Source organism: Myripristis murdjan, chromosome 4 (assembly GCF_902150065.1).
Source record: "Myripristis murdjan chromosome 4, fMyrMur1.1, whole genome shotgun sequence".
Taxonomy (NCBI): domain Eukaryota; kingdom Metazoa; phylum Chordata; class Actinopteri; order Holocentriformes; family Holocentridae; genus Myripristis; species Myripristis murdjan.
The window spans coordinates 35,120,401-35,137,420 of NC_043983.1; the positions used below are offsets into that span (position 1 = coordinate 35,120,401).

At 47.3% G+C, this 17,020-nt stretch overlaps 1 protein-coding gene across 1 annotated transcript in view; it reads right to left on the bottom strand.

The window, feature by feature from the left end:
• Nucleotides 1-16,292, bottom strand: part of nrd1b (nardilysin b (N-arginine dibasic convertase)) — a 24,692-nt gene extending 8,400 nt beyond the window's left edge. The window contains exons 1-10 of the mRNA XM_030048799.1: nt 16,147-16,292; nt 14,303-14,542; nt 11,814-12,069; nt 11,623-11,704; nt 10,195-10,348; nt 7,286-7,359; nt 6,220-6,315; nt 4,744-4,866; nt 2,916-2,973; nt 31-104 (exon numbers count right to left, since the gene is read on the bottom strand). Coding sequence (XP_029904659.1) covers nt 31-104; nt 2,916-2,973; nt 4,744-4,866; nt 6,220-6,315; nt 7,286-7,359; nt 10,195-10,348; nt 11,623-11,704; nt 11,814-12,069; nt 14,303-14,511 — 1,126 coding nt within the window. The 5' untranslated portion in view covers nt 14,512-14,542; nt 16,147-16,292. The remainder of the gene's footprint in view (nt 1-30; nt 105-2,915; nt 2,974-4,743; nt 4,867-6,219; nt 6,316-7,285; nt 7,360-10,194; nt 10,349-11,622; nt 11,705-11,813; nt 12,070-14,302; nt 14,543-16,146) is intronic.
• Nucleotides 16,293-17,020: the final 728 nt, after the last annotated feature.

Below are 17,020 nucleotides of genomic sequence, written 5' to 3' on the forward strand. Positions count from 1 at the left end.
CGTCCCAGAAGACACTGGGGCAGGTTTTACCTCTGTAGAGCTTGTTGAAGGCCGGCGTGTCGAACGGCTGCTGGAGGTCGGAGAAGTCGGGCCGAGGCTCGCCGCTGAAACCAAACACAGCAGCAGGTGAGCGCTACAGGCACAGGCCGTCAGCCCACAGACAGACAGACGGGTTTCAGACATTTATCCAGTAAAAACACCAACCAGTGCCTGAGTGCAGCGCCACTGTCTCACCTCTCTGTCTCACCTCTCTGTCTCACCTCTCTGACTGTCTCCCCTCTCTGACTGTCTCACCTCTCTGACTGTCTCACCTCTCTGACTGTCTCACCTCTGACTGTCTCACCTCTCTGACTGTCTCACCTCTCTGACTGTCTCACCTCTCTGACTGTCTCACCTCTGACTGTCTCACCTCTGACTGTCTCACCTCTGACTATCTCACCTCTCTGGCTGTCTCACCTCTCTGGCTGTCTCACCTCTGACTGTCTCACCTCTCTGACCGTCTCACCTCTGACTGTCTCACCTCTGACTGTCTCACCTCTCTGACCGTCTCACCTCTGACTGTCTCACCTCTCTGACTGTCTCACCTCTGACTGTCTCACCTCTCTGACTGTCTCACCTCTGACTGTCTCACCTCTGACTGTCTCCCCTCTCTGACTGTCTCACCTCTGACTGTCTCACCTCTCTGACTGTCTCACCTCTCTGACTGTCTCACCTCTGACTGTCTCACCTCTCTGACTGTCTCACCTCTGACTGTCTCACCTCTCTGACTGTCTCACCTCTCTGGCTGTCTCACCTCTCTGTCTCATCTCTGACTGTCTCACCTCTGACTGTCTCACCTCTGACTGTCTCCCCTCTGACTGTCTCCCCTCTCTGACTGTCTCCCCTCTCTGACTGTCTCACCTCTCTGACTGTTTCACCTCTCTGACTGTTTCACCTCTCTGACTGTCTCCCCTCTCTGACTGTCTCACCTCTCTGACTGTCTCCCCTCTCTGACTGTCTCCCCTCTCTGACTGTCTCACCTCTCTGACTGTCTCCCCTCTGACTGTCTCACCTCTGACTGTCTCACCTCTCTCTGTGAAATCCTCAATAAATTAATACTTCATAATACTCCATTTTTTATTGTCATTGTTAAATAATCTACTTTGTGAACAGCAGTTTGGTTTACTTCATGTGAGTTTATCTCATCACTGTGAAGCGTCAGAGTGCTGTCTTGTTGTTTTGCTGTGTGAAGCAGCTTGTGGCTGTGAACTGCCGGAGCTCTGCATTAACATCTTTTGGCCACAAGGTGGCATCAGTTCAATGGATGAGAACGGACTGCAGCCTGCAGATACCAGCAGACCATAAACAGCAGGCTTTGTCTGGAGTGGCCAATCACAACTGGGTGTGTGTGTGTGTGTGTGTTTCTCATATTTATGAGAAACAAACTCAAAAATATTTTTCCTCATGCTTCTCTTTCTTCTCCTCTTCTACTCCTAGAGGCTCCACCTGTGCTGCCCCCTGCTGGCCGTGTCTCAGGCCTGCAGCTGATCCCCTCAGCAGATTCTACAGGATCAAGGAGATCCTGCTGATCTGAGCCCAGAATCAGCAGATTGTTTTCTTCTGAATCGGCCCAAGTCACAGCAACGTCTCTTCAGAGTCCAGATGCTGAGGAGGAGGTTGGGGTTCTGGACTCAGACCAGCAGGATTTCCTTCAGACTGGATCCCACAGGAGGAGGACAGCTAGCTTTCACTTTTTTTCTCATAAATTTCTGACTTTAATCTCAGAATTTTCTTTCTTGTAAACTTGTGAGTTACCACTTTTATCTCAGAATTTTTGAGCTTTTTCTCCTAAAATGTACCACTTTAATCTCAGAGAATATCCAAGTTTTTCTTGTAAAGTTACCACTTTAATCTTGAAAATTCTGAGTTTTCATAGCAGTATTACCCCCCCTCCCTGCCCCGCTCTGTATTTCTTCCCTGTTCCGCCGCCGTACTGAGCACAGAACAAACTGATGTAATAATTACAGTGATCAATCAATCAATCAGCCAGCCTTTGTTCCTGTACATTTCCTGCGCTGGATGTGATTGAAAGTCCTTCACAACAACACAGTAAGAAAGGATAAAGCAACTGTTTAACCTCATTTGCATATTATCTGCTGAGCACCAGACCGCTCCAGTAAAATATGAAAAAAGCCTTTTGTCCAACGTCAGCGCAGCGACGCCGTGGACGCCGTGCTGTTCCCGGGGTTCGGTTTCTGTCGGCAGAATGTCTTCCTGCTGTGTTTCTGCTCCTTCCTGCTTTTTATGTGCGACTGTCGACTATTTTTCTCTTTCCGAGCTGACGAGGAGCACAGTCTCTCAGCAGATATCTGGCCTTCGTGGATGCATTCAAAGCTTTTCTCTCAACTTTCTTGTTCACAGAAAAATCACAAGAAAAGCCAAGGAATAATTTTGTTATATGAAGACTACACATAAATGAACAGCCTGCCTGTAGCATCATCAGCCAGACAGCGTGAACAACTCGCTGATATCTGACTTCTCCTGGTTTTTACAAAACCCAAAGTGACGATCACTCGTTTTACAGCGTCACATCAAATAGAAAACATCGACATGTCTTGTGCTTCATTTTAGACTCATTTCCGTGGAGTTCAGCAGCACGTCTGGTTCTGTGGGTCTGATCAAAGCTCGGCCTTGCAGCAGTGACAAACCCACCCACCGGAGAGGCAGAGCTGAACGGAGCAAATTGAATTTTTTTGTTGGCAAAATACAGACTGAGCTGTTCTGCCATTTTTCATCCCATAAAATCTGAGAAAAAAAGACATCTAAGTGTTTTTGAGTAACATTTTCTCCTAATCAGGGCTGGAGAGGGAATGTAGTCAATGGAAGGCGAGTGTGTGTGTGTGTGTGTGTGTGTGTGTGTGTGGATGCAGTCTTACTTGTTGGGAACACTGATGAAAATCTCTCTCACCCACTCCTCCAGTGTGTCCAGTGTTTCTGCAGAGAGAGAAAAGAGAAGCAGTCAGACTTTGTGATTGAGCGATAAGGTGATGGAGGTTTATCTGCCTCCAGCAGCTGCTGCCGAGCCGCCCGGCCGCTCCGCCTCAAACACGTCGAACGCGACGGCGCCGCCCGAGCGCCACGGCGGCACGCAGCTGGAGGGACAGCTGCTGCCCTCTGAGCTCAGATCAGCAGGAAAACTGATCTGCCAACAGCACCGAGCCACCGAACCTCATCACACGACTGATGACACCACGATGTTATTACAAAACACAATGACAGCAAACAAACTGTGGAAAAAACCTGATGATATGATACCAGGGTTTCAGAAGCCACGCCAAAACAGAAACCCCAGGTGAAGAACTTGTATTTGCATTTGTATCATTTATTTGTTTATTTATTTCTGTATTCTGTATATCTCACTGTATTCTAAAAGCCTGACCAGGGACAAAGACTGCAAATTAGCTGAAGCTAGACGTCTTTCATACATCACATTTTCCCTTTTTTGTGGCAGTGTTGCGCTAACCGGCTCCCCTCTGCGGCTCCAGACGTGCCGTGTTCATGGCGTGCTCGTGGCGTGTTCATGGCGTGCTCGTGGCGTGTTCGTGGCGTGTTCATGGCGTGTTCGTGGCGTGCTCGTGGCGTGCTCGTGGCGTGCTCGTGGCGTGTTCGTGGCGTGTTCATGGCGTGTTCGTGGCGTGTTCGTGGCGTGTTCGTGGCGTGCTCGTGGCGTGTTCATGGTGTGTTCATGGCGTGTTCATGGCGTGTTCATAGCGTGTTCGTGGCATGTTCGTGGCGTGTTCGTGGCGTGTTCGTGGCGTGTTCGTGGCGTGTTCGTGGCGTGTTCGTGGCGTGCTCGTGGCGTGTTCATGGTGTGTTCATGGTGTGTTCATAGCGTGTTCGTGGCATGTTCGTGGCATGTTCGTGGCGTGTTCGTGGCGTGTTCGTGGCGTGTTCGTGGCGTGTTCGTGGCGTGTTCGTGGCGTGTTCGTGGCGTGTTCGTGGCGCGTTCGTGGCGCGTTCGTGGCGTGTTCGTGGCGTGTTCATGGCGTGTTCATGGCGTGTTCATGGCGTGTTCGTGGCGTGTTCGTGGCGTGCTCGTGGCGTGCTCGTGGCGTGTTCGTGGTGTGTTCATGGTGTGTTCATGGTGTGTTCATAGCGTGTTCGTGGCATGTTCGTGGCATGTTCGTGGCGTGTTCGTGGCGTGTTCGTGGCGTGCTCAGCCTTGTCCACACGGTCTCCTCCGGTCTCTGCTGGCTCCTCGTGGGACTGTCCCGCCCAGTTTCCAGCCGCTGAGGGCCCAGAGGATCCCTCCGGGCCAGACAGGGCTGACCCAGCTCGGAGGCGGAGCTTAGGCTGCTGGGCGTTATGTGATATACAGTGAGGGAGCTGGCAGCGGGGGGATCACAGCGGGACAGCGCCGCCAAAACCTGAAGGGCGACACTGCGGGGCGATCGGCACGACAGTGGAAACATGAATGTTTTTCGTTCTGGTGATCTGAGGCTCGCTCGCTCACAGCGGCCACACGGTGGGACGCCGGCTGATGAGGGCGTCTGCTGATCGGCTCAGGAGGATCAATAATCCTGTTGCTGTGTTCTGTGCCAACAAAACCTCCTCAGCATCAGGCTGTTGTTTCAGACGCTGACGGAGCCGGGCTGGACCTCCTCATACAGACTGTTTTTCTAACGTTTTTTTTCTGCACTGCTCAGGGGGAACCTGGCTGAAAAAAAAAATATATATTTCAAAGTGTGAACATGGGTGAGCTACCTTTGGACTGCACGGTGAGCGTCATGTAGTGGGCGGAGTAATATCTCTTCCAGAAGTCTCTGAGCCGCTGGTAGGTGTTGATCTGCTGCTCTCTGGGCTCGTGTTTCAATGTCTGGGCGTTTCCTGCAGGGAAACACACACACACACACACACACAGGCGACACACACCTTTAACGCTCACCTGTCCATCACCTGGAGGGCATGATCTCGGTGTGTGTGTGTGTGTGCAGGGACAATGTGATGAGACACACCAGATGTTTTTTTTATTTTTGCTGTGAGACACTGAGGGGACGTTTCCTGAATCGCACTGATCAGCAGCCACGTTTTTAAACCAGACTTCAATATTTTTTGAACCAAACAGTGCCTTGGATGTTTTTTAAGTTTGCATGTCATATTATACAGAGAGGGAGGCGAACTTAAATATATTTTATACATTTTTTCCATGATTTCAGTTTATTTTAGTTAGTTTTGTAAACACACAAGACAGTTTCAGCTCTGGTTTTATTTCAGTTGACAAAAATGTTTTTTTCCACGTCTAGTTTGCGTTATAATGACCTCGGTGTCAGATGGTGTGTTGGTGCTGCTGTATCAGGCTCTACAGATGAAACAAAGCTTCGAGGCACAGAATCTGAACGGAGGATTTGTAGTAATTGAATTATTTGAGTTCAATTTGTCCAGCCCGAGGCCGAATGCGTTTGTATAATTGGGCATTTTGGGGCAGGATCGCAAAAATATTGGAAGGAAGGAACGCAAATTCATGTGAATGACTCACTAAAGCTGATTTATGGTGACTGGTGGCACAGCAGCAACGCGTTTCCAGCTGAACTTTTCTCTCTGCCTGGAGAAGAGTCGTGTTGCTATGCGAGTGGCCTGCAGGTGGATTTAAGACTTTGTGTTTCTGAAGCCTACAACACTGTGAGAGATGCAGATTTTAAGGCTGTGATAAAAAAATAAAACTGTCATTTTCATGTTTCCTGGTTGTAAAATGATCTTTCTCCCAGCTGCTGTCTCCGGTCTGAAAGTCGTGTGGCTGCTCTGCCCTCACAGCCCAGGCCGGCGCCGAGGCAGACGACAGCGTTTCCTCACCTGAGGCTGAACGCTAAAACACATCCAGCCTCACCTGAGCTGAACGCTAAAACACATCCAGCCTCACCTGAGCTGAACGCTAAAACACATCCAGCCTCACCTGAGCTGAACGCTAAAACACATCCAGCCTCACCTGAGCTGAACGCTAAAACACATCCAGCCTCACCTGAGCTGAACGCTAAAACACATCCAGCCTCACCTGAGGCTGAACGCTAAAACACATCCAGCCTCACCTGAGCTCAGCCGCCTCGCTGCTAAAAACCTGAACACGGCTCTTACCAGGACGTCAGCAGGACCCTTCAACACTGAGATTAGGATGGAGTGGCAGTTAGTGTGTCTGTGTGTGTGTGTGTGTGTGTGTGTGTGTGTGTGTGTGTGTGTGCGCATTACCCCAGCAGAACTTGCTCATGGGGTGGCCGGGCTTTGCCAGGCTACCAAACAGCATCTCTTTACGATGGGAGTCAGACGGCCTCGCCAACTGGTACTCTGAACATCAGAGAGAGAGAGAGAGAGGGAGAGAGAGAGAGAGAGAGAGAGAGAGAGAGAGAGAGAGAGAGAGAGAGAGAGAGAGAGAGAGTTAAAAAAAGGTAAGTTGTTAAGTTGTTTATATTTGTATTGCTAACATGTATGTTATGTCATTAGTCACTTATCCAGCTGTATATTTTTATTAATATTACTGTTATTATCACTGTTATTTGCTTTGGCAATATAAGCACTACCTTGTCATGCCAATAAAGCTATTTAAATTGAAACTGAGAGGGAGAGAGAGAGAGAGAGAGAGAGAGTGAGTGGTAAACACAGAGGTCAGTGCGACACTTCTCCACAACTAATATGACAATACACAGCAGGAAAAGACATTGGCATAAATTAGGGCTGGGCAATTAATCGAAAAATAATCCAAACCGACATTTAGGGCCACTAACCGACGTAATCCTGCCCATGCTGGTTATTTCTGTTACCCAAATGTGGACAGTTACAGCAACACTGTTTGAAATGGACGCATTCATTTAGAAAGCATAAACGAGCCAAAAGAGGCAAAAACTGAGAAAGTTAATTCTACGTGTTCAAACGTCATTCAGTCTCATCCTCAGAGTTCAAATCTTGTTTTTCTTCCAACAAGGTAAAAAAAAAAAAATCCACCAGTGGGATGAGATAATCCCACTTGATTCCAATGCAGTTTCACTTGTGTCAGGATTTTTTTTTTTTTTTTTGCTGGGAACAAGTATAAATCTGCTGAAACACGGCAGAACAAGGCAGATCAGCCCCGCGGATCAAGAAAACTCTGGAAACAAGTGGAGGATTATTTCATCCCCCGGGCAGATTTCTTTGCCTTGTCTGAATGAAAAACCAAAGATCTGAACACTGAAGGTGAGACTGAAGGACCTGGTGAGAGGGATGTTTAAACAGGCCAGAGGGTTTGTGGGGGTTCGGTTTCGTTTTCGGAGTCTGGACTGACCGCTGTCCACAGCCTCCACCTCCCGGTCGATGGCGTCCTCTATCATCAGCGGGCAGATGAAGAACTGGGCCCACCTGAAACACACAGAGAAACCACAGTGACGCTGCAGCCTCCTGCACCCGCTGCTGTTTTTAAATCTGCAGCTGGTGAGAGGAAACACAACAAAAGAGGAAAAAGAGCAAAAGCTGAGAAGAGAAGGTGGAAAGCGACGACGACACATCGCAACAAAGGGAAGCAGAAGGGTGGGAGCCATGAATTTGCTTTGTAATGAAATGTAATATTCCTCCACGGCACTAGGGGGCGTATGGTTAAGGCCAAGGCCATTTAAGTTCAGCGCCAGTAATCACAGGTGTTGCTCGGTGTGCTCGGAGGCTGACATGAATATGGATGAATATGGTGAGAAATAAACGCCTTATTGTTGCAAGACCTAACATCGTCTTTTCTGGGTGCGCGTCCAAACGTAATTAGCAGCTAGACTACAGGACTTTGTCACCAGAATTAGAGATGTGTGCGGGATAATGAACAGCCAGCTGGTGGTGAACCCCGACACGGCGACGAGGACCCCACACTGTCGCCTTCTGCCCATACTCATTTAAAAATAATCACACTTTACATATAAATGGGAGCTTACACGCTGCTTTCATGCCTGCTGGAGCCAAGGACTCACTGAATGTGCTCATGCATGCACCAGTCTGACACACACACACACACACACACACACACATAAGCCTGTCCCAATGTGATTCATGTGTAACATGTAAAATTGGTGGGTCTCTCTTGTTGTGTTTTCCTGTCAGAAAACGATGCGTCTCAACTGAAGAAAGTGAAACCTGAAATTTACATTTACAAGCTGGCAGGTGTTAGCAACTGTTTGTTAATCATTTTTAAGTTTTAAGTTAATCATTTGTAAGTCACCATGAAACAACCTCACATGACGTCTACCACAGAGTGTCTTCAACAGGGACATCATCCTGCTCTAGTGGCTGTAAATTAAAATTTCAACCAATTAAACCTTCACAAATCTTTAAACATCCTCTCTCATCCACCTGCACCTTCAAAATAAAAGTGTGTCTCTCCCGAACTGAGATCCTGTTGGTTTGTACATGTGAATGATCCCTTCCTGCACCGTGTCCCGCCCAAACAAATACAGCAAATCAAGGACTGTTGTGTTTTAATGACTTTTTGAAATTGGGGGCGGAGTGGAAAAAACTCCTCCTCCTCCGCCAGGGAAAATAGTCCCCGGGGAAACGTATTGCTTTCCACAGCCAATCATCAGTGTGTGTTTCTGAAGGTTGAGGACTTTTAGCCGCAGAAGCAGAACATTATACAGCTGCTGTTTCAAAGAAAAATTCACATTTTGAATCCGCGTCGTGAAATCTTTAGTTCCCTGCAGGATTCGATAAATGATGACGTAGAAAATGTGGAGGAGGATGTAGAAAATGGACCAAAACATTCAAAACCACTGAGACGGAGTCAAAGGGGAAAAACAAACAGCTGAAGGAATATGAAGGATGCAGGATGCAGGGTGATGCAGGTTAACCCCTGCTGCTGCACGTGCGTCATCAACCAGGTCCCACCTGTTAAAAACGGCAAATGGAAAAGCTCAGGGAGCCGAGCGTACACCGGCCCAGCGTGGGGACAGCACCGTGCAGGAAAACACGGCCAGTATCAGTGCCGTTCTGCTCCCAGCATCCTTTGGTGCATATCAGAGGAAATAACCTTGGAAACAGCGAAGGGCGCGTGTCGGCGGCTTAATTCAAAAGCAGAAGAGGCCGCAGCTCTCGCCTCCTCCTCGGCCGGCCCACGCTGCTCGCTCGAGCTTAAAAAACAACAACAGGAGCGACGTACAGGAGCCGGGGCGGTGGAAACGGCCGAGCGCTCGCTGCTTCCTCTAATCAGGCGGTTGACCTTCCAGCCGAGAGGCAGATGGCCCGCAAAGAGCTGGCACCGACGAGGCGCCGCGGACGCAGGGATCCTGCAAACACGGAGCATGTCATGGCAGGAAATCCCTGCGTTGAGCCGGGCTTCAACACGCCGGCGGCACGTCGCTCTCACACAGAGGCAGTTCCCTTCAGCAGGTTCAGTCCTGCCCGTCCGGCTGCTACGACGCTGTGCTGACTTTTCTCTGTTCACATCTATGTTGAAAAATAAATACTTGATTCTTTCTACTCAAGCCACGAACATATCAATCAGCCCTCGTACATAATAGGGGCGGGAGGGTGGGGGGAAATCGATTCACTTAAGTATCATGATTCTTTTCTTTTTTTGATTAATTTGTTAATCTTTTTATTGCTGAATCGATTTAAAGTCAAGCCTCTCTGCTTTCCCTGCACTACATTTTATGGGTGGGAAAATCATTTCCCTTAAGTACTGGGATTATTTTTTTTTTCTACAATTGTTTTTGAATACTGAATCAAGTAAGTTAAAATAGGTTAAAATAGACGACCAGAGGAATCCATTGGTATCAAACATGTCATGTTAGCTTGTCGGCAAGGCAGAAAAATATCACTGCCAAGTTCGGCTAAATTTTGGTGAGGGGAAAAAAATAGCATGTCTGTTTCCATTGGGGTCCCTTGACCTCTGACCTCCAGCTGTGTGAATGGGTTCTCTCCCCTTTGCAGACACGCCCACCTTCTGCTAATCCCATGCAGTTTGGGCCCCAAAGCCTGCAGTCCACATGTGTTCTTGTGGCCTGTTGTAAAATGGTGTGTGTGTGCAGACTGGGGCCTAAACAGTCTTGGAGCTGCATCAGTTGGCTTTGACTGGAAAGCTGAGACTCTTGTGGATTCAATGAGCCACATTTGATTCCTGTGTGATGATGTTGGCCCCCACAGCAGCCATTTCACTGCAGGCAGAGACTTTTGTCAAACTGGCCGTCGCTGGAGAAAGAGAAGAAGAACGGGCCTCACCTGTCGAGCGCCTCGCGGAAATACTTCCTCTGCACGTCGAACTGGAAGATGGTGCGCTCGCAGTCCGTGGAGGCGTTGTCGCTGCCGCCGTGCTTCTTCAGGAAGGCGTCGAAGCCGTTCTCTGCCGGGTATTTCTCGCTGCCCATGAACACCACTGGGCAGAGACGAGACAAAAAGAAACAGATAAAACCGTGAGACAGAAAGCTGAAGCCGTGTGCACACCAGGCTGATCGGCCACCGGAGAGGCAGACGCACCTGCGGGAAAAACTGCACCTGTACGATCTGCGGTTCACTAGAGAGAGCAAACGTACGCTGCATTTGCATGTCCCACGCTCAGAGGCGATTCTTGAGTCTGTTTGGGCCCTAAGCAAAAATTCCCAGGGGGCCCTTCTGACCAGTGTCCATTACCATCATGTTATAATTACTCTGACACCAACGAAAAATGTATGAAATCAATACTTTTTTTTTTATTCCCAATGTCCACATACCATACCTATTAGAATTCAATAACATGAAAAACCTTGTCATTTTGAAAATATAAAGTATGTGAAAATATAAATGTAAAGAATAATAAAAAACAAAATAAAAAAAACAACTGTTACATTGTAAATAAGCCACATTATCAGCACTTTTTCAGCCCTGGTTCAGATTCTGCCTTGAGCTGTCACTGCAAATCGTCCGCTGTTGTTTAAGGGGGAGGGGGGTGCGGTCACTGCGGCTAATACATTTTTGAGACATTTCGGTAAAAACAAGCCCTGGGCCCCAAGTCTCAGGGGTCCCCTGTCGGCTCGGGGCCCGAAGCAGTTGCCTGCCCTGCCTGTTCAAAAGCTGCAGGTCTGACCACGCTCACTGTGATGCATCCTGCCATGTTCAGCTGGCCATTTGACTTCAGGCAGGAAGTTAACAGGGCGACCCAAGCACTCCAAATATCAGGAAATGTGACGGCAACAAAGGGAAATATTAAAAAGCTTTTATTGTAGTGATGCTGGGACAAAGAGACTGCTGAAGGTTAGGAGAGGCTGTGTGGGCACAGTCTGTCTGTCCGCCTGTCTCTGTCTCTGTGTGTGTGTGTGTGTGTGTGTGTGTGTGTGTGTGGCTGTTGGAGACGGACTAAGAAAGGTTATATTATTTATTTAGAGAAAACAAATTACCAGCCATCAACCTGGCCGCTGACACCAATTTACCTTTCTGCCAAACCCAGAATTTACCCACACTTGGCGGGTGTCAATTTTGGTCGCTGCTTGTAGGTCAGTCAGGTCCTCTGCTGCTGGACGCCTTGTTGTTGCACAAATGTTTTGTTTTTAAAACCTCTATACGGCACTTTTTAGCTTTTTAGCGAGGCATAAATAGTGAAAAAAGTCCCTGTGGTTAGGGAGCTGCAGCGTTTTAAAGCCACAGATTCCTGGCTGCGTCTCAGACTCGACTCACTGTGTTCCAGGAAGTGGGCGAGGCCGGGCAGGTCGTCCGGGTCGCTGAAACTCCCCACGCTGATGCACAGAGCCGCTGCAGACTGGACACACACACACACACACACACACACACACACACATTCAATGAATATATAATTTAGCCAAACAACATCATTATCAGCATCGTTTTCGCAGCGGCTTTGCTCAGACCTGCTTCTCACAGCTGCCCCTCTTCTTCTTCCCCTCTTTCTCCTCGTCCAGCTCCTCGAAGTCGCTGTCCGCTTCTTCCCCGTCGTTCTCCTCCTCCTCCGTCCCCTCGCCCGAGTCCTCCTCCTCCTCCTCCTCCTGCCCTTCGTCCACCTCTTCCTCCCCCTGACTCTCCGTGTCCTCGCCGCTCCCCTTCCCCTCGGCCCCGCTGAAGTCAGAGATGAGGAGAGCTCTGAGGCCGTTGCTCAGCTCGATGTACCTGCAGAGAGAGAGAGACAGAGAGAGAGACAGACAGAGAGAGAGACAGACAGAAAACATACTGAGCCCATAGAACCAGTCCAAACCAGGGGGGGAGTTAAGGGGCCAGTCCCCCCCTTAATTAATCATTATGATCATAATTCCCAAGTAAAACCAACAGACAAAGATAACAGACGAAGACATTTCACGCAGAGTAAGACAGAAACCCAATCAATAAATAAACTAGAATGCTTTAACTTACGGCACAGAGGATTTTTCAATAAGCCCAACATTTAACCGAAATCAAACAACCAATGAAAAGATAAACCTCTGACTAAACGGAGACTCAGTGACCATGAACTCGCTGTTCAAACTGGTCGCCGAGAGAGAAAAAAAGGCAAGAAAGAGCAAAGAGAATTTATGCGCAATGTGAAACAGGAGACAGTGGCGACAGAAATTCATTTTTCTCACAAGCTGTGCAACATACAGAGATGAAGAGAAGATTTCTTCATCAGATTCGAGCAGAAAATCACAGACTTTCTGACCGTCCCAAAAGACAGACTCATGCAGACCTTCTGGCAGGAAAAACGCTCCTGCATGTTTCAGTGTAGGAAACCTTCTTTTACTTTCTCTCTCACACAGTATTACCTCACTGTATTTTACTATATATTACTCCTACACTGTATGTAAATATATATTATAATCATTATTATGATTACTGTTTGTTTTTCATATATATATATATAGAGAGAGAGAGAGAGAGTGAGAGAGAGAGAGAGATTTACTACCTTTATGTACATACACATTTTATTGTTCTCCATATATGCTTTTGTTTATATGTAATTGTTAACTGTTTGCCTAGGCAACATGTTTGAATTGAATTGACAGAGAGAGAGAGAGAGAGAGAGAGAGAGAGAGAGAGAGACAGACAGACAGACAGCAGTCATCAGTGATCAGAGCCCAAAGTGAAGTCTTCAAATGTCTTCCTCAGTCTGACCAGCAGCCAAAAAAAACCCCTACAGCATTAATTTTTGAAAGATATGAAGGGAGAAAAAGAAGACAGCATCTTAATGAAGCTGGAGGCGGACAGCGGTCGGTGTTATTACTTGATAAATGACAAAAGCGATTACTCCATAACTGAAATTCTAACTACAATCAGTTTTCTGTGATTTCGGCTCTTTAAAACATCCTCTTTAGCTGCTGTGTCATCTTTGATGCTGAGGCTCTCTGCTGTGATGTTTCTGCACTTCACTTCCCGGAGATCGCCTGTCAATCAAACGGCCTGTCTGGTGAAACGACAAGCAGCCGCCTCAGGGCTTTTAATTCTCCCTGTGCAGCTGATTAAAAAAAAAGAAAGAAAGAAAGAAAGAAAACTGCATTCTTATATCAATGATAAAAATCACTGGCAATTTCTGAGTGAGCTGCATCACTAGGCAACTGATTCACTGATTAACCAAAAAAAAAATAGCATACAGATTAATCAAAAATGAAAATAATTGTGGCTGCAGACCAGTCGCGTGGTTCTGGTCATCACCCCGTCTCTCTGTCAGGCAGGATCTCCTCACGTACAATCCCACAACATCTCCAAACTTCCATCTTAACAGCATTAACTGTGGCCAAGAAAGCCACATTAATCAGACAAAATGAAATGATCAATCAACCCGCTGGCTCAAACTGTAATCCGAACCACTCAAACCTGGAAAAAAGCTCTCAGCATCTCTCAAGGACAATCTGATCCCCACACCTGGTCTCCTTTCCTGCAGTTCATCCAGAGCTAATAATAACAATAAAAATTAGCACTGAGTGATATGGGCAAAACCAAATATCACAGTATCTATGACTACCTCTGTACGAATATTGTGACAAAATTGTAGAGGTGTCTATTTGTGCTTTCCCAAGATATTTTCACAATTAGATTTTTGATTTGAACAGTCCTCCAGGTACAGCTGACAGAAAACTGCATTCCTTTAGCGTAGTGCAGCCTTTTAAAACCAGGACAAGTCAACACCTACGCCATATCATATCAGGATATACCCAAAATATCAGACGATATCTTGTCTTTCAACACTGATATAATATTGATTTATTTCCTAACTGTGAGGATAAAACTGCAGACCAAATTCCTTTGATTATTTCTCATTAGAGCGAAAGTCTCCACACAGCAGTTTGCAGTTTCAGGCTCACAGAAGACCAAGCTCCACCTCTGAGGCCTGAATCAAACTTCGAGAGCAATAACAGATGCACTTCTCCCCCACCTGTATTTCTTGGGGTCGCTGGGAGATTTGATGATCTGCGGGTCTCCCTGCTCCAGCTCAGCGACTCCAGCAGCCGGCTGGCAGTCTCCAGCCCCCTCCTGACTCCTGGCGTCCGGCACCACCGGCGGTGGCGGCGGCTCGCCTCGGTCCGGGGCTGAGACCTGGCCTGGTACACCAGCACCGCTCACAGATTTATTGGCCTGAGGCATGATGACAGGTTCTTCCTCTGGAGTGACAGCACTGGAAACACAGAATAACATGCAGGTAATTCAAACTGCACATTAACTAACTGCTAGTGAGTTTATCTGCCACTGCAGCACATAACCAGCTGTCACTCAGAGGCCCTGCTCTTCACTATTTAAGGCCCGCTTGGTTGCTAAAAGAGTGAGAATGACTGGTGAAGTGTGACATCCCTCAGGCACCGTGCTCAGCCAAGGAAAAGGTTAATTAACTGCCCTAATGACATTTGGTCTGCAGCATGTTATGAGCCTGTCACCCAACCATGACAGCACTCTGCTGCACTGGTTTCTATGAACCAATAATTATGTCATCAACTGTTTTCTTCAACTGCCAACTGGCTGAAATTTTAATTACATATCAGGTATGTTGTCAGTCCTGTCAGGAAGCCTGTGGCATGGCTTCATTTGTACTGAGCAGGCAGTATATACCTGCTCATATATAGCTAGAAAACGATGATTTAATATGATTCACATATGATTAGGGGCCACTCTTGAGTTCGGCAAACATCTAATTTACCAAACAGCGTTCATTACAATGGTATGCACTCCTACCTATCATTTTTAGCAGGCGAACCTATTTTTTAAGTTCACATATTACTGTGATATAACGTTACCTGGTGAGTCAAATATATGCCGAATACAAGAGCAGCCACTCACAATTCAGACACGGGTGCTGCTGCCCGGCTTCATGCGGTATAACTGCACAAAGTAGATGAAACTGTAAAATCGCCCGATTTTTACATGAAGTTTTGTGACCAAACGTTCATCTCACGCCAGACAGAACGTCAGGTGTGGGCTCTGCTGTGCGTCAGCGGGCAGAACCCACACCTGCAGGTGCAGCAGGTGAGCCCGCTCTTTAGGTTGAGTTTTCACGGTTCTTAATGAATCAAATGAAAGCCGAAAACAAGAGTGTCTGCTGACAGCTTAGAGGGAGGCCCTGCTGTCGGGCTTCATGCTTTAGGACTCTGCCTAAAGGGACATGCAACGAAAAATCACCAGATTTTTAAATGAGGTTTGGTGGCGGATGATTCGCCCCGAGCAAATGCAGCCGCAGCAGGCGAGCCTTCTCTGTAATGTGAAATCTGACTGTCACGTAACGTTACTTAGTGAATCAAATGTGTGCCGAGCATGAGAGCAGGCACTGACAGCTCAGGTAAAGGTGCTGTTTTCGGGCTTCCTGCGGTGGGACTCTGCCTGAATCAGCCGGGTTTTAAACGGCTTGTTTGAGGCGCGTCAGCCTCCGGATGCTCCGTGGACTGAACCGGACTGACGGCCAGGCAGCGGCCCTGACGGCCGGCAGGGAGCACCGTGAGCACCCGGGCCAGCCAGGACAACTTTAAACGCCAACTTCAATCCTTTTCGCCGGCCGGTAAGTGGACTAGTGCCGTTAGCCACCGTTAGCTTAGCGTTATCAAGCGTACGCTAGCTAGCATTCAGTAATCCCGTTGTTGACAATGACACACCACAGGCCTGCTGCTTGCTAGCTGACTCCCGTGAAGCTGACTGGCTGGTTTTGCTGGCTGGTGTTGCTGGCGGGTCGCAGCTCCCCGACACGACGCGCTGGTTTCGGCACCCAGGAATGAGAAAGCAGGTGCAAAAACTCACCTTTCTGTTCGCTTGGACAGACTCTTTTTAGTCTTAGTGCAACCTAACGTCCTGTTCACAAGCGAGGGAAAACAAAGCAGCTGATTGGCCGAGAGCAAATCCAGAGGATGAGACCGAGCGTGTGATTGGTCCGCAGAGTCTGGGCCGGAGGAGAGTTTGTGTGGACGGGACGGGAGGAATTAGCCGAGTGTGTCTGCGGGGAGTTTGTTTGTCTGTACGGCGGCGCGTCAGGGCCTTTAGAGGAGAACAATTACCATAACAGAGCTGGGGGAGAGGGGTAACACTCTGCAGGAAAAACTCAGATACTGTCTAAAATAAAATCTTAGAGAGTATCAAAGAAATTCTCAGAAATTCTTATTTATTTATTTATTTTCCTCAGAACATTACCCTCTCCAACGGGCTCTGTATTTTCCCCCCCCACACTGGCCCTCATATGCCGTTGTAATGAAGTATAAAACTCACATATATATATATTTTTTTCATTAAACAAGTTGCTGAAAATATACTTATTATATAAAAATAAATTACAATGATCAAAAAAAATGTAGGAAAAGGACACACACACACACACACACACACACACACACACACACAAAAAAAAAAACCCTCAGGACCTGCTAATTAATTGGTGTAAATATGAAATGTGTAAGTAATCTAATAGTTTTTACTAATTTGTGATTTCAGAGTTTTCAATCTTCAGTCAAATAGGTTTTAAAATCAGACTAAAAATATAAAAAGGAGGCTAATTTTTTTTTTTAAAAAGCCAAATCATTTTATGGATATAATATGTAGCCAATATAATAAAGTTATTTAATTCTCAAGGGGTCATGGTTAAATGGTTAAATTTTGCACCATATCTGTGTCACAAATGATA